The sequence below is a fragment of the Myxine glutinosa genome, chromosome 1 (assembly GCF_964187855.1).
Source record: "Myxine glutinosa chromosome 1, kmMyxGlut1.1, whole genome shotgun sequence".
In the NCBI taxonomy this organism is placed as follows: Eukaryota; Metazoa; Chordata; class Myxini; order Myxiniformes; family Myxinidae; genus Myxine; species Myxine glutinosa.
The window spans coordinates 422,721,721-422,739,948 of NC_136261.1; the positions used below are offsets into that span (position 1 = coordinate 422,721,721).

General features: G+C 49.1%; 2 protein-coding genes across 5 annotated transcripts in view; one reads left to right on the top strand and one right to left on the bottom strand.

The window, feature by feature from the left end:
* The window catches only part of LOC144889631 (uncharacterized), a 756,734-nt gene extending 744,090 nt beyond the window's left edge, over positions 1-12,644 (bottom strand). For both annotated transcript variants that reach the window (XM_078770622.1, XM_078770620.1), the window contains exon 1: positions 12,341-12,644. The gene's annotated coding sequence lies outside the window, so the exon portion shown is untranslated. The remainder of the gene's footprint in view (positions 1-12,340) is intronic.
* Positions 1-18,228, top strand: part of LOC144889630 (E3 ubiquitin-protein ligase Midline-1-like) — a 353,901-nt gene that overhangs the window by 265,571 nt on the left and 70,102 nt on the right. Inside the window, exon 1 of one of the 3 annotated variants that reach the window (XM_078770615.1) lies at positions 17,581-17,940. The exons of 1 other annotated variant lie outside the window; for it this stretch is intronic. In XM_078770615.1, coding sequence (XP_078626741.1) covers positions 17,854-17,940 — 87 coding nt within the window. In that variant the 5' untranslated portion in view covers positions 17,581-17,853. Of the gene's footprint in view, positions 1-17,580; positions 17,941-18,228 lie in introns of those variants that run through there. One more of the 3 variants, XM_078770616.1, reaches the window with a different exon arrangement.

Consider the following 18,228-nt stretch of genomic DNA (forward strand, 5'->3'; position numbering starts at 1 on the left):
GTGTGCCATGTGGCAAACTATAGAAAAGGCACATTTATATGGTATGTGGCAAACTGTAGAAAAGGCCCATTTATATGGTATGTGCCATGTGGCAAACTATAGAAAAGGCCCATTTATATGGTATGTGGCATGTGGCAAACTATAGAAAAGGCCACTTTATATGGTATGTGGCATGTGGCATGTGGCAAACTATAGAAAAGGCCACTTTATATGGCATGTGGTATGTGGCAAACTATAGAAAAGGCCACTTTATATGGTATGTGGCATGTGGCAAACTATATAAAAGGCCCATTTATATGGTATGTGCCATGTGGCAAACTATAGAAAAGGCCCATTTATATGGTATGTGCCACGTGGCAAACTATAGAAAAGGCCCATTTATATGGTATGTCGCATGTGGCAAACTATAGAAAAGGCCACTTTATATGGTATGTGGCATGTGGCAAACTACAGAAAAGGCCACTTTATATGGTATGTGCCATGTGGCAAACTATAGAAAAGGCTCATTTATATGGTATGTGCCATGTGGCAAACTATAGAAAAGGCCCATTTATATGGTATGTGCTATGTGGCAAACGATAGAAAAGGCCCATTTATATGGTATGTGCCATGTGGCAAACTATAGAAAAGGCCCATTTATATGGTGTGTGCCATGTGGCAAACTATAGAAAAGGCACATTTATATGGTATGTGGCAAACTTTTGAAAAGGCCCATTTAAATGGTATGTGCCATGTGGCAAACTATAGAAAAGGCCCATTTATATGGTATGTGGCATGTGGCAAACTTTAGAAAAGGCCCATTTATATGGTATGTGGCATGTGGCAAACTATAGAAAAGGCCCATTTATATGGTATGTGCCATCTGGCAAACGATAGAAAAGGCCCAATTATATGGTATGTGCCATGTGGCAAACTATAGAAAAGGCCCATTTATATGGTATGTCGCATGTGGCAAACTATAGAAAAGGCCACTTTATATGGTATGTGGCATGTGGCAAACTACAGAAAAGGCCACTTTGAATGGTATGTGGAAAACTATAGAAAAGGCCACTTTATATGGTATGTGGCATGTGGCAAACTACAGAAAAGGCCCATTTATATGGTATGTGCCATGTGGCAAACTATAGAAAAGGCCCACTTATATGATATGTGCCATGTGGCAAACTATAGAAAAGGCCCATTTATATGGTATGTGCCATGTGGCAAACTATAGAAAAGGCCCATTTATATGGTATGTGCCATCTGGCAAACGATAGAAAAGGCCCACTTATATGGTATGTGGCATGTGGCAAACTTTAGAAAAGGCCCATTTATATGGTATGTGGCATGTGGCAAACTATAGAAAAGGCCCATTTATATGGTATGTGCCATCTGGCAAACGATAGAAAAGGCCCAATTATATGGTATGTGCCATGTGGCAAACTATAGAAAAGGCCCATTTATATGGTATGTCGCATGTGGCAAACTATAGAAAAGGCCACTTTATATGGTATGTGGCATGTGGCAAACTACAGAAAAGGCCCATTTATATGGTATGTGCCATGTGGCAAACTATAGAAAAGGCCCATTTATATGGTATGTGCCATGTGGCAAACTCTAGAAAAGGCCCATTTATATGGTATGTGCCATGTGGCAAACTATAGAAAAGGCCCATTTATATGGTGTGTGCCATGTGGCAAACTATAGAAAAGGCACATTTATATGGTATGTGGCAAACTATAGAAAAGGCCCATTTATATGGTATGTGCCATGTGGCAAACTATAGAAAAGGCCCATTTATATGTTATGTGGCAAACTATAGAAAAGGCCCATTTATATGGTATGTGGCATGTGGCAAACTATAGAAAAGGCCACTTTATATGGCATGTGGCAAACTATAGAAAAGGCCACTTTATATGGTATGTGGCATGTGGCAAACTATAGAAAAGGCCCATTTATATGGTATGTGCCATGTGGCAAACTATAGAAAAGGCCCACTTATATGGTATGTGCCATGTGGCAAACTATAGAAAAGGCCCATTTATATGGTATGTGCCATTTGGCAAACTATAGAAAAGGCCCATTTATATGGTATGTGCCATGTGGCAAACTATAGAAAAGGCCCATTTATATGGTATGTGCCATGTGGCAAACTATAGAAAAGGCCCATTTATATGGTATGTGCCATGTGGCAAACTATAGAAAAGGCCCATTTATATGTATGTGCCATTTGGCAAACTATAGAAAAGGCCCATTTATATGGTATGTGCCATGTGGCAAACTATAGAAAAGGCCCATTTATATGGTATGTGCCATGTGGCAAACTATAGAAAAGGCCCATTTATATGGTATGTGCCATCTGGCAAACGATAGAAAAGGCCCACTTATATGGTATGTGGCATGTGGCAAACTTTAGAAAAGGCCCATTTATATGGTATGTGGCATGTGGCAAACTATAGAAAAGGCCCATTTATATGGTATGTGCCATCTGGCAAACGATAGAAAAGGCCCAATTATATGGTATGTGCCATGTGGCAAACTATAGAAAAGGCCCATTTATATGGTATGTGCCATGTGGCAAACTCTAGAAAAGGCCCATTTATATGGTATGTGGCATGTGGCAAACTATAGAAAAGGCCACTTTATATGGCATGTGGCAAACTATAGAAAAGGCCACTTTATATGGTATGTGGCATGTGGCAAACTATAGAAAAGGCCCATTTATATGGTATGTGCCATGTGGCAAACTATAGAAAAGGCCCACTTATATGGTATGTGCCATGTGGCAAACTATAGAAAAGGCCCATTTATATGGTATGTGCCATTTGGCAAACTATAGAAAAGGCCCATTTATATGGTATGTGCCATGTGGCAAACTATAGAAAAGGCCCATTTATATGGTATGTGCCATGTGGCAAACTATAGAAAAGGCCCATTTATATGGTATGTGCCATGTGGCAAACTATAGAAAAGGCCCATTTATATGGTATGTGCCATCTGGCAAACGATAGAAAAGGCCCACTTATATGGTATGTGGCATGTGGCAAACTTTAGAAAGGCCCATTTATATGGTATGTGGCATGTGGCAAACTATAGAAAAGGCCCATTTATATGGTATGTGCCATCTGGCAAACGATAGAAAAGGCCCAATTATATGGTATGTGCCATGTGGCAAAACTATAGAAAAGGCCCATTTATATGGTATGTGCCATGTGGCAAACTCTAGAAAAGGCCCATTTATATGGTATGTGCCATGTGGCAAACTATAGAAAAGGCCCATTTATATGGTGTGTGCCATGTGGCAAACTATAGAAAAGGCACATTTATATGGTATGTGGCAAACTGTAGAAAAGGCCCATTTATATGGTATGTGCCATGTGGCAAACTATAGAAAAGGCCCATTTATATGGTATGTGGCATGTGGCAAACTATAGAAAAGGCCACTTTATATGGTATGTGGCATGTGGCATGTGGCAAACTATAGAAAAGGCCACTTTATATGGCATGTGGTATGTGGCAAACTATAGAAAAGGCCACTTTATATGGTATGTGGCATGTGGCAAACTATATAAAAGGCCCATTTATATGGTATGTGCCATGTGGCAAACTATAGAAAAGGCCCATTTATATGGTATGTGCCACGTGGCAAACTATAGAAAAGGCCCATTTATATGGTATGTCGCATGTGGCAAACTATAGAAAAGGCCACTTTATATGGTATGTGCCATGTGGCAAACTACAGAAAAGGCCACTTTATATGGTATGTGCCATGTGGCAAACTATAGAAAAGGCTCATTTATATGGTATGTGCCATGTGGCAAACTATAGAAAAGGCCCATTTATATGGTATGTGCCATGTGGCAAACTATAGAAAAGGCCCATTTATATGGTGTGTGCCATGTGGCAAACTATAGAAAAGGCACATTTATATGGTATGTGGCAAACTATAGAAAAGGCCCATTTAAATGGTATGTGCCATGTGGCAAACTATAGAAAAGGCCCATTTATATGGTATGTGGCATGTGGCAAACTATAGAAAAGGCTCATTTATATGGTATGTGCCATGTGGCAAACGATAGAAAAGGCCCATTTATATGGTATGTGCCATGTGGCAAACTATAGAAAAGGCCCATTTATATGGTGTGTGCCATGTGGCAAACTATAGAAAAGGCACATTTATATGGTATGTGGCAAACTATAGAAAAGGCCCATTTAAATGGTATGTGCCATGTGGCAAACTATAGAAAAGGCCCATTTATATGGTATGTGGCATGTGGCAAACTTTAGAAAAGGCCCATTTATATGGTATGTGGCATGTGGCAAACTATAGGAAAGGCCACTTTATATGGCATGTGGAAAACTATAGAAAAGGCCACTTTATATGGTATGTGGCATGTGGCAAACTATAGAAAAGGCCCATTTATATGGTATGTGCCATGTGGCAAACTATAGAAAAGGCCCATTTATATGGTATGTGCCATCTGGCAAACGATAGAAAAGGCCCACTTATATGGTATGTGCCATGTGGCAAACTATAGAAAAGGCCCATTTATATGATATGTGCCATGTGGCAAACTATAGAAAAGGCCCATTTATATGGTATGTGCCATCTGGCAAACGATAGAAAAGGCCCAATTATATGGTATGTGCCATGTGGCAAACTATAGAAAAGGCCCATTTATATGGTATGTCGCATGTGGCAAACTATAGAAAAGGCCACTTTATATGGTATGTGGCATGTGGCAAACTACAGAAAAGGCCCATTTATATGGTATGTGCCATGTGGCAAACTATAGAAAAGGCCCATTTATATGGTATGTGCCATGTGGCAAACTCTAGAAAAGGCCCATTTATATGGTATGTGCCATGTGGCAAACTATAGAAAAGGCCCATTTATATGGTGTGTGCCATGTGGCAAACTATAGAAAAGGCACATTTATATGGTATGTGGCAAACTATAGAAAAGGCCCATTTATATGGTATGTGCCATGTGGCAAACTATAGAAAATGCCCATTTATATGTTATGTGGCAAACTATAGAAAAGGCCCATTTATATGGTATGTGGCATGTGGCAAACTATAGAAAAGGCCACTTTATATGGCATGTGGCAAACTATAGAAAAGGCCACTTTATATGGTATGTGGCATGTGGCAAACTATAGAAAAGGCCCATTTATATGGTATGTGCCATGTGGCAAACTATAGAAAAGGCCCACTTATATGGTATGTGCCATGTGGCAAACTATAGAAAAGGCCCATTTTTATGGTATGTGCCATTTGGCAAACTATAGAAAAGGCCCATTTATATGGTATGTGCCATGTGGCAAACTATAGAAAAGGCCCATTTATATGGTATGTGCCATGTGGCAAACTATAGAAAAGGCCCATTTATATGGTATGTGCCATGTGGCAAACTATAGAAAAGGCCCACTTATATGGTATGTGCCATGTGGCAAACTATAGAAAAGGCCCATTTTTATGGTATGTGCCATTTGGCAAACTATAGAAAAGGCCCATTTTTATGGTATGTGCCATGTGGCAAACTATAGAAAAGGCCCATTTATATGGTATGTGCCATGTGGCAAACTATAGAAAAGGCCCATTTATATGGTATGTGGCATGTGGCAAACTACAGAAAAGGCCACTTTATATGGTATGTGGCATGTGGCAAACTGTAGAAAAGGCCCATTTATATGGTATGTGGCATGTGGCAAACTATAGAAAAGACCACTTTATATGGTATGTGGCATGTGGCAAACTATAGAAAAGGCCCATTTGTATGGTATGTGCCATGTGGCAAACTATAGAAAAGGCCCATTTATATGGTATGTGGCATGTGGCAAACTATAGAAAAGGCCACTTTATATGGTATGTGGCAAACTATAGAAAAGGCCACTTTATATGGTATGTGCCATGTGTCAAACTATAGAAAAGGCCCATTTATATGGTATGTGCCATGTGGCAAACTATAGAAAAGGCCCATTTATATGGTATGTGGCAAACTATAGAAAAGGCCCATTTATATGGTATGTGCCATGTGGCAAACTATAGAAAAGGCCCATTTATATGGTATGTGCCATGTGACAAACTATAGAAAAGGCCAATTTATATGGTATGTGCCATGTGGCAAACTATAGAAAAGGCCCATTTATATGGCATGTGGCATACTATAGAAAAGGCCCATTTATATGGTATGTGGCATGTGGCAAACCATAGAAAAGGCCACTTTATATGGCATGTGACAAACTATAGAAAAGGCCACTTTATATGGTATGTGGCATGTGGCAAACTATAGAAAAGGCCCATTTATATGGTATGTGCCATGTGGCAAACTATAGAAAAGGCCCATTTATATGGTATGTGCCATGTGGCAAACTATAGAAAAGGCCCATTTATATGGTATGTGCCATGTGGCAAACTATATAAAAGGCCCATTTATATGGTATGTGCCATGTGGCAAACTATAGAAAAGGCCCATTTATATGGTATGTGACATGTGGCAAACTATAGAAAAGGCCCATTTATATGGTATTGTAGCGGTTGCCGCTGAACATACACAATCGCCTTACACCGGCCGAAGACGCAACCAGGGAGCGATCGCCGGGCCGAGCTCGCCCAGGCCACCCGGACATGCCCAGACGTGCCTTCCCCGGGCATGCCTGGACTCGCCTTTCCCGGGCTCGCCCGGCCCGTCTGGCGACACCCAGTCTCGCCGTTCCCGTGCGTTTCCAGGCACGCCCAGCCCGTCCGGCGACACCCAGTCTCGCCATTCCCGGGCATGCCCAGAGTCGCCCAGGTCTCCCGGACACGCCCAGCAGCTCCTTCCTTGGGCAAATGCTCCGGCATGACATATTCGAGTGCTTGTATATAATGCTGCCCGATAAACGGGCTTTTCAGAGTACCCGAGTTGATTTGATATAATAAAGAAACTCGGACGAATTCCAGCTTTTTGTCGCATCCATTCCTTCGATTCGAGTTGGAGCACAGCTGCTTCATTGGTGACCTAACGACATGGACACGGCAGTTGCCCTCAAACTGCCTACCTTCTGGGAGGCTCACGCAGCAGTTTGGTTCACCCTGGCGGACTCCCAGTTCACCCTGCGAGGCATCACCGCCGACGACACCCGCTTCCATCATGTGGTAGCAGCACTCGGCTCAGCCACCGTGGCCCGCGCCCTCAGCCTCCTCCATCGCCCGCCAGCCACTGACAAGTACGGTGCGATCAAGAAGCTCCTCCTCGACGCTTTCGCCCTCTCATCGGCAGAACGCGCACGGCACCTGCTCGACCTGCCCGAGCTCGGCGACATGCGCCCGTCCGAGCGAATGGATTACATGCTCTCGTTGCTCGGGGAGCATGCCCCGGATTTTCTTTTTCAAGAGCTGTTCCTCCGTCAGCTGCCTAGCCAGGTACGCCTCGCCCTGGCAAGCACGCAGATCACGGATCCCCGCGACCTCGCTAGGGAAGCCGACAAGATCTCCTCGGCAGGCCAACGCATCGGGCCAGCGACCTGAAGCCCGCCGCCGTCCGAAGCAACGCCCATGGTGCCCGAGCACCCGGCACGTTCGGCGGCCGAACTGCCGGCGCAATGGGCGGCCGCTACACCGCGCCAACCACCTCCAACACGACGACCGGGGCCTCCACCTGACCAGGCATGGTGTTACTACCATGCCAGGTTCGGACAAAAGGCCCGGACATGCCGACCCCCGTGCACTTTCGGCAAGTCGGGAAACGGCTGGGCTGGCGTTCATTACCAGCCATGAGCGCCGGCCACATGGGCAACTTACTTTTTATCAGGGACAAAGCGTCCGGACGGCGCTTCCTGTGTGACACCGGCGCCCAACTGAGCATCATACCCGCCTCCGATCAGGACAGGCAGTCCGCGGTTTGCGGCCCCTCCTTGGTGGCGGCCAACGGATTGGCCATCCGCACCTTCCGCCTGTGCAACGTCACCCTCTGCTTCAGCAGCCAGCGCTTTAATTGGACTTTTGTGACCGCAAGCATGCCCATGGCTCTGCTGGGCGCCGACTTCCTCTGCACACACGGGCTGCTGGTTGACGTCAAACGGTGTCGCCTCGTCAATGCCGAGACCTTCAGCTCCCTGGCATGCACGCTGAGCAGCTCCGCACTGACCGAGCAAGCATGCGCCCTCCCGGCGGCGAATGAGTTTGCTCGCCTGCTTGCAGAGTTCCCGGCCCTCACGCGGCCGACGTTTTCGGCGGTCGCAGTATGACATGGTATCGAGCACCACATACCAACTACGGGCCCGCAGGTCTACGCCAGAGCCCGCCGCCTCGACCCAGCCAAGCTCGCCATGGCCAAAGCCGAGTTTGACGCTTTGGAACACCTCGGCATCGGTGCGGCGCTCCGATAGCACGTGGGCTTCACCACTACACATCGGACCGAAGCCGGGGGGCGGCTGGCACCCATGTGGTGACTACCGCCGCCTTAACGATGTTACCACCCCTGACAGGTATCCTATCCCGCACTTTCAAGACTTCTCCGCCCGTTTGGCAGGACGGGTCATTTTTTCGAAGATCGATTTGATACAGGGATACCACCAGGTACCTGTCAGGCCTGCTGACATCCCAAAAACGGCCGTCATCACGCCGTTCGGCTTATTCGAATTCCTTCGAATGCCATTTGGTCTCAAGAACGCGGCTCAGGCGTTCCAGCGCTTGATGGACGGTGTGCTGCGCGACCTGCCGTTCCTCTTCGTCTACCTGGACGACATCCTCGTCGCCAGCGCGTCCCGGGCCGAGCACCTCTTCCACCTCCGAACACTGTTCGGGCGCCTCAGCGAGCATGGCCTAATCGTCAACCCGGCCAAATGCCACTTCGGCACGACGGCCGTTGATTTTTTGGGCCACCACATCACCAAGAACGGGGCCGTGCCACTGCCTACCAAGGTCCAGGCCATCACCGCGTTTCCGTGTCCCCGCTCCATCAAGGCCCTGCAGGAGTTCCTTGGAATGGTGAATTTCTATGACCGCTTCATGACCCGCACTGCTCAGCTCATGCAGCCCCTCTACGAAGCCCTCTGAGGCAAGCCGGCCAAACACGACGTCGTCTGGTCTGCAGCCATGGACGCGGCATTTACAAGCTCAAAGCGGGCCCTCGCCGACGCAACACTGCTCGCTCACCCGGTGCTCAACGCTCCCATCGCCCTCACCACGGATGCCTCCGACTACACGGTGGGCGCCGTACATGAGCAATGGGTGAACAGGGTTTGGCAGCCACTCGCTTTTTTCAGCCGGCAACTCTGGCCGAACGAGCTCAAATATAGCACGTTTGACCGCGAGCTCCTCGGTCTACACCTGGCCGTTCGCCATTTCTGCCACCTCTTGGAGGGCCGAACCTTCGCAGCTTTCGTCGACCACAAGCCTTTGGTTTACGCAATGGCCAAAGTCACGGAGCCGTGGTCGGCCCGCCAGCAGCGCCACCTCTCCGCCTTGTCGGAGTTTACCACGGACATCCGGCACGTCGCCAGCAAAGACAACGCCGTGGCCGACTGTCTTTCTCGGGTCAGCGCGAAAGCGGTCCACCTCGGCGTGGACTTCGTGCTTATGGCGGCTGACCAGACCACCGACACCACGGTGCAAGCCCTCCGGGCAGCGGACACGGGCCTCCGCCTGGCCGACGTCCCCTTCGCGGACACTGTCCTGCTCTGCGACGTCTCCCAAGGCCAGCCTCGCCCCATCGTGCCCATTACCTGGCAACGCCGCATCTTCCCCTCCCTCCACGGCCTTTCCCACCCAGGCCGGAAGGCTTCCCAGAAGCTGGTGTCGGCGCGATTCGTCTGGCATGGCCTTCGACGGGATGTCCGCGATTGGACCAGCACCTGCACGGCCTGCCAACAGGCCAAGGTCCACCGACACACCAAGGCCCCGCTGGCACCTTTCACCGTGCCCGAACAGCGTTTCGACCACGTCAACATGGACCTGGTGGGCCCCCTCCCCCCCCCCCCCATCACGGTGTTTCACACACCTGCACACCAAGGTGGACCGAACCACCAGGTGGCCGGAGGCCGTTCCCCTCGTCTCCACCACCACCGCCGACGTGGCGCAGGCTTTCATCGCCACCTGGGTCACCTGTTTCGGTGCACCGGCGGACATCTCTTCGGACAGCGGGCCACAGTTCACCTCCGAGCTGTGGGGCATGGTCGCCCGCAACCTGGGGGTCAGGCTCCACCGTACCACGGCCTACCACCCGAGAGCCAACGGGTTGTGTGAGCGGTTCAACCGCTCCATGAAGGCCGCGCTCATGGCCGGCCTTCAGGACGGCGGCTGGGCCGACTGGCTGCCGTGGGTCCTTTTGGGCCTCCGCACGGCCCCCAAGGAGGACCTCCGGGCGTCCACCGCCGAGCTTGTCTACGGCCAGCCGCTACGCGTCCCGGGCCGTGCCCAACGCTACCAGTCCCTGGTCCACAGCTCGCCAGCGCTCGGACCTCCAGGAGACCGCCCGACGGTTTGCCCCCGTGCCAACGTCCCACCACGGTGACCCCCCAGTCCTACGTCCCCGCAGCGCTTCGCACAGCGGAGTACGTTTTTGTGCATCATGACGCACACCGGGGGCCACTCAGGCCGCCGTACGACGGACCCTTCCGGGTCCTGCGACGGGATGACAAGTCCTTAGTCATCGACGTCGGCGGTAGGTCGGACCGGATTTTGGTGGACCGCCTCAAGCCGGTGCACGTGGACATCAACCAACCACCTCGGTTGGCCCTTCCTCCGCGGCGAGGCCACCCCCCGTCCACGGTGTCTCCCGCTCGACCACCCACCCCCACACCGGACCCCCCCCCACGACCCTCCAGGGGTCGCTTCGGCCAGGTCATCAGGACCCCCCTTAAATTGACCCTGCCGGTGCAAGTTGATTCTGGGGGGGCGCGTGTAGCGGTTGCCGCTGAACATACACAATCGCCTTACACCGGCCGAAGATGCAACCAGGGAGCGATCGCCGGGCCGAGCTCGCCCAGGCCGCCCGGACATGCCCAGACGCGCCTTCCCCGGGCATGCCCGGACTCGCCTTTCCCGGGCTCGCCCGGCCCGTCCGGCGACACCCAGTCTCGCCGTTCCCGGGCGTTTCCAGGCACGCCCGGCCCGTCCGGCGACACCAAGTCTCACCGTTCCCGGGCATGCCCAGAGTCGCCCAGGTCTCCCGGACACGCCCAGCAGCTCCTTCATTAGGCAAACGCTCCGGCATGACATTTTCGAGTGCTTGTATATAATGCTGCCCGATAAACGGGCTTTTCAGAGTACCCGAGTTGATTTGCTATCATAAAGAAACTCGGACGAATTCCAGCTTTTTGTCGCGTCCATTCTTTCAATTCGAGTTGGAGCACAGCTCCTTCAGTATGTGGCATGTGGCAAACTATAGAAAAGGCACATTTATATGGTATGTGGCATGTGGCAAACTATAGAAAAGAAGAGACATTCTTGGGAAAAATGCCAATTTTATTCATACAGCTGCATGAAGAAGTAAATGTATATTATTTGCCAGATGGAGGGCGCCCCTTTATATGAACCTTTCTCGAGCATTACTTGGTTCCTCCTATGGAACTTGGTTCTTATTCTTGGAACTTGGAGGTTATTGACATCCCCCCACTCCCCTTGATCTCATACGCACATTCCATACAAAGGGGCCTTTTCTGTGCCCCTGGCATTTTTCCCAATATATATCTAAAAAAATTGATGATTTATGTCACGTGACCCAAGACCTACTACCCTAAAAAATAACCGACTTCCAGTTTCGCGCGCCGCTGATGTCCCACCACGGTGACCCCCCAGTCCTACGTCCCCGCAGCGCTTCGCACAGCGGAGTACGTTTTTGTGCATCATGACGCACACCGGGGGCCACTCAGGCCTTGATCACGCCCGATCCCCTGTTTCCGGAAGCCTGGTACTCATTTTGCCGACTTAAAAAGGACGACAAGCTGAGTCAACCCACATGATGTTATTTTAACATCTAATGTTAAAACATCTTCAACGTCTTAAAAGACGTTTCATCTTAAAAAGACCCTAACATCTCAAACGAGCCACATTAACCATGAAGCCAACACCAGGATTAGTTTCGCACAAACCTCCACCAGGATAAACAGGTTACGTTTTGTATCCAATGATAGACCGGATCTGGATTCTGACCTGAACCTCAATTGAAGCAGCTTCTTCTTCTTCTTCTTCTCAAAAGCCCATCTCATCCCCCTAGTTTCGTCATAATCCATCCACAACTCTGTCATATCGTGCTATGTATAATCATAATGTTCGCCCGATCTCTTTGTTGATATTATGAAGAATCACTTCAAATTTTCGTTTTACAGAATATCTTTCTCGGTATTAATAATAAAATGAGAAACTCCGAACAAACCTTTTCCTCAGAAGATCCGACCCGATCACTGTTTCAGCCGCTTGTGGAAAAGGACACGGAGCCGAGCAGGGAGGACAAAAGGACACGGACACGAAACCAAAAAGGACGCGGACACGAAACCAAAAAGGACGCGGACACGAAACCAAAAAGGACGCGGACACGAAACCAAAAAGGACGCGGACACGAAACCAAAAAGGACGCGGACACGAAACCAAAAAGGACGCGGGCACGAAACCAAAATGGACATCCGATCCGATCACGGGGATCTCCGTCACAGTTACAGTTCAAGGCTTACAAGACCACCCGGAGGTTTTCGTCGTTATTGAATCCTTCCTGTGGACACAATTCATTCTTCTTCTTCTTCCGCCGCGATATCACCGATCTCCACCATGTGGTCGTTGATGGCTCATTGGCCAATTGGCGTCAGATAAATAAATGAAGCCACATATCGGCCATTTTACCACTCCCGTTCGCGGCGCGTGAGAATAATTACATTTAGTTCAGTTGTTTTTCAATCGTCGACTTGGCACGAAGTTTGGAGTGACAAAGAACCCCTTATATTGACATAGTAGTGAACGAGAGAACATCAGAACGCTTTCCAGGATGCCGCACCCTTCGGAGTGCCACCTGCCTCTCTCGCTGTCCCGCCCCTCCCCTTCCAGGCCTGCCACGCCCCGTCCAGCCTCGTCCCGCCCCGCCCCGTCCCATCCCGCCCCGTCCCATCCCGTCCCGTCCCATCCCGTCCTGCCCCGTTCCTCCCCGCCCCACCCCGTTCCTCCCCGCCCCACCCCGTTCCTCCCCGCCCCGCCCCGCCCCGTCCCATCCCGTCCTGCCCCGTTCCTCCCCGCCCCGCCCCGTTCCTCCCCGCCCCGTCCCGCCCCGTCCCGCCCCGCCCTGCCCCGTCCCGCCCCACCCCGCCCCGCCCCGCCCCGTCCCGCCGCATCCCGCTCCTCCTCAATTGTAATCCTTGATCCGGCTGTTCTTGGAAACACTGAAACCGAAATCCTGGTAGATCTACGAGACGACACTAACAGCACATTTTTTTCTTTCTCCTTTACGACACCAGATAGGGGGAAAGTCTGTGAAAATGACGGGTGCACAAAAATAAACAACACGGAGGATTACAATAAATATAGTTATGGATTATGTCCGATGGATTATTTGCAATAAATAATACATTAATGCAGTGCTGGAAATGAGAGTTTCCCTGGGAAAGATTAGAGGTGAGGAAAGAAATTTGTTTAAACATCGCATGTTCAATAGGGACCATTGTAACATCGGCATGTCCCTCGCCCTCCCCCTCTGCCCAACAGGAAAATACATCTTTAGAATTACCCCTAACCCCCACTCCACTAACAGGAGTGCAAGGTGGTCTCCAGCATCTCCCCCCCCCCCTACCCCAAAAGTAGGGGAAGGCGATCTCTAGCATCCCCTCACCCTCCACCCACCCCCTCCAATCCTCCACTCCAAGAGTAGGGAAAGGCAATCTCTAGCATCCCCCCCCCCCCACACCCCACCCCTCCTCCCCCACCCCAAGAGTAGGGGAAGGCGATCTCTAGCATCCCCTCCACCCCCACCCCAATATGAGGGTAAGGCGATCTCCAGCTTTCCCCCCCCCCCCCTCCCCACCCCAAAAGTAGGGGAAGGCGATCTCTAGCATCCCCTCCCCCAACCCCCACCCCCCACCCGAAGAGGAGGAAAAGGCAATCTCTAGCATCCCCCCCCCCTCCCCCACACTAAGAGCAGTGTAAGGCAATCTCTAGCATCTCCCCCTCCCCCACCCTAAGAGGAGGATAAGGCAATCTCTAGCATCCCCCCCTCCCCCACACTAAGAGGAGTGTAAGGCAATCACTAGCATCTCCCCCTCCCCCACCCTAAGAGGAGTGTAAGGCAATCTCTAGCATCCCCCCCCCCTTCCCCCCCGCCCTAAGAGGAGAGTAAGGCGATCTCCAGCATCTCCCCCACCCTCCCTCCCCCCCTCCCCCACCCCACGAGAAGGGTAAGGCAATCTCGAGCATCTCCCGCCCTAGGAGGAGGGTAAGGCGATATCCAGCATCTCCCCCACCCCAAGAGGAGGGTAAGGCGCTGTCAAGCATCTCCCCCCCCCCCACCCTAATTTTTTTTATGATTAAATTTATAATTTAATTTTAAAATAAATTTAATTTTAATTAAAATCATAATTATTTTTTTTATATCGGCTTTCAAGCTAATATGGCTGCTGCACCACATGACATATGACCTGAAAAATGTACAATCTGTAAATGTTTGGGTCGGGGATCAGGTTTGTGAAGTTTTTATGTTGATCGGACAAGGTTGGTTTTTCTATCCAAGATGGCTGCCAAACCACATGACCTACAATGTTATCATTTTCAAACTATATGCAACATTGGTGTTAGATGATGTTTGTAAAATTTTGCATTGATCGCGTAAGTAGTTTCAGAGATGTAATTATTTAATATTTTCCTTCAATCCAATATGGCTGCCAAACCATTGACCAATGATGTCGTAAATGATATATTTCAATTCAAATGGGTCATAGATCATGAGCATGTAATTTCAGATTTTTAGGAAAAGGAATTCGATTAATGTTTCCAAGCGGAGTCCAGGTAATCATAACGCAGAATGAGCACATTCCCTCAGGAGAGATAAAATACCTTCTTTGGTACAATCTCTGAACAGGTATTTTTGGTTATTAAAAACATGGAGTTCTTGTACTGAAGGTAATTTCACTTGAAGGTAAAATCATCTCTCCAGGACAATTAAACATTCATAATAATCGATACAGGTATTCGGTTTTGTTTACGTGTTTCGCAATTACTCGCAATTAATTTTAGGAGAACACAAATTATCCTCACACCCTGAAACACCTGGACGGCAGTTTGTACCTGGGTCAGGATTCGAACCCGGACATGTTCAAGATCGTCGGTAAAGAAGGAGCATTTTAGCCATGAGGGTAAATGTCCAGGTGAAGTACATGACATTCCCATTGCTCTCCCTCACACCAATACCCTTTTCTTACCTGTGCAGGTGCTTCTCGGTGTTCAAATCGAACGGTTGTTCTTTATAAACGAGCGAATACTGGATCAAGGTCCAGGTAAATTGTAATGAGCTAAAGATTCCACCGACAACCACCAAGACATTCCTCCTGGGAGACAATATCACGTTTACTGATTGTTATCGAGTCGTGAAACGAACTGTTGAAACACCCGTCTGTGACGTCACAGCGCATTATGACGACACAATCCACCGACAACCCCCAACACATTCCTCCTGGGAGACAAGACCACGTTTACCGATTGTTATAAAGTTCGTTCGATCGAACATTGAGTTGTACAAGGACAGGGAATCGGGACTCCAGGTTACACTTCAGCCATTGTCCGGTGTACACGTTTAAACCAGGTATCCAACAATGGTCTTTGAACGTGATTCACTTCATCGAGGAATCGACTCAGAAATGATGGGACACGCGTTATAAACCGGGTCACCTGGTGTGGATCGGGTTTTCAATCACACCTTAATACTCCATGTCGTGATGACGTTTTATCACGTTGGTTTGTGTACGATGACGTAATACGTCGGTGGAACTATTCTGGTGTCACGTGTTCCCGATAATCTAACAAATGCTCGTCTTACCTTTACCTTATTTACAGGAGTGCCTCGTGGGTTTCAGCAGGAATGTGTAATTTGTTCAGGATGCCGGCGATAGCTTGCCTACTCTTCGTTAAGGACACCGTGGGATCTTTGACGTTCACCAACTAATGCGAGCATACAGGACGTCCGGCTTTACGTCCATCCGAGGGACGAAGGTGAACACATTGATGAATCACCTGCCTGCGAAGAAACTGGACGGCAGTTTATACCTGGGTCGGGATTCGAACCCAGCCGCCCGTGGTTGTCTGGAACTTTGGAAACTCATTGCTCTTCAATAAGATAATCTACCATGGAAAACACAATGTGTGTGTGTGTGTGTGTGTGTGTGTGTGTGTGTGTGTGTGTGTGTGTGTGTGTGTGTGTGTGTGTGTGTGTGTGTGTGTGTGTGTGTGTGAATAAAAGAGAGAGATAGAATTGTGAGGAACAGAAATGAAAAAACGAGTTGTGTGTCTGTCCCCCTTCGTAAGGGTCGGCTTTAAAGGCTTTGATTAGTGCTTTTGGAGGGATTTGTAGGGGGGCGGGGGGGGGGTTAAATGGGAAATATTTTAACACGACTGGGTCAACCGCTTAAAAGAACTAAAATACTGAGAACCCAAAAGACCCCAAGCACCCAGAAGACCCAAAATACCCAAAATAACCTGTAGTCTGTTAAAGACACAATGGATCATGAAGACCCAGAAGACCCCAAGGACCCCAATACGCAAACAACCCCAAGGACCCAAATGAGAAAGAGGACCCAAAATACCCCAAGGACTCAGAAGACCCACAAGGACTCTGAAGATCCCAAATACCCCAAAGACCCAAAAAACTGAAAATACCCTAATGATCCAATGGACCCCAAATACCCAAAATACCCTTAGACCCAAAATTTTGGGAAGACCCAAAAGACCCAAACACCCCAAATACCTGAAGACCCAAAATACCCTATAGACTGTTAAACACCCAAAAGACTGCAAAAGAACCTGTAGACACAATGGACCCAAAAGACCCAAAATACCCCAAGGATCCAAAAGACCCCGAGGATCCAAATGACTCCGAGGATCCAAAAGACCTCGAGGATCCAAAAGACCCCGGGGAACCAAAAGCCCCATACAACCTCAAGGACCCAAATGACAAAGAGGACCCAGAAGGACCCAGAAGACCCCAATGACTCTGAAGACCCAAAATACCCCAAAGACCCAAAAGAATGAAAAGACCCTGAAGATCCCGAACACCAAAAACGACCCAGAAGACCCAAAAGACCCCAAACACCAAAATGACCCCGAACACCAAAAAGACCCCGAACACCAAAAAGACCCCGAACACCAAAAATACCTCGAACACCGAAAACCTCCCCTCCCCTTCTTCCCTCCTCCCCTCCTCCCCTCCTCTCCTCCTCCCCTCCTCTCCTCCTCTCCTCCTCCCCTCCCCTCCTCCCCTCCTCTCCTCCCCTCCTCCCCTCCTCTCCTCCTCCCCTCCCCTCCTCTCGCCTCCTCCCCTCCTGCCCTCCTGCCCCCCTCCTCCTCCCGTTCTCCAACTCCTCCTCCTCCTCCTCGAACATCGATCGGAGAAATCCGTGGATCGGGATTCGGGAATGATGTTTGTTTTGATAAATGATAACGAGATGAGAACGAGTTTGTTTATTAAACGGGATAATCAGAGATAACGGGTTTAAAATAAACGTTATCATCACATGAAAGGGTTTAAACTCCCGCGGAATGTTCCCTCATTCGGTTATTCATTCACAAGAAAATAAACTGAGGGTGAAAAAAATGTTGAAAAATCCAGCTTATGTTATTAAAATAATCACGTGACCTGCTGGGAGACTCGAATGTGCGAGAGTTCACACGTTCATTTTACGAGGCTGCGTCATCACGTTGTTCATGACGTCACTGAACGAGGCTCCACCCCCCTATGACCTCAGTTCGCGGAAGTTTTTACGCAATTCAAAATCTTCATCAGCAGGAGAGGTAACGTGTCCGTACTCGTACCCGGGTTAAGGAGTTATCAAGTTATTAATGAGAAATGTTGTACAATGATCGTGTTCGGTTCACTCTGATAATGAAGGAGTGTGTGGAGAGTGCGATCGGGAAGACCCGTGTGGTTCGGCAGGATGACGTCAGTTTTAAGGAGTGAGAGGCAGACAGAGTTCCAGGTTCATTAGTTTCACCACCGAAGGTCGATGGAGGTTTTGTTTTCATGTCTGTTTATCTATTTGTGAACAAGATGTCTGAAAAAGTTGTGGACGGATACGGACG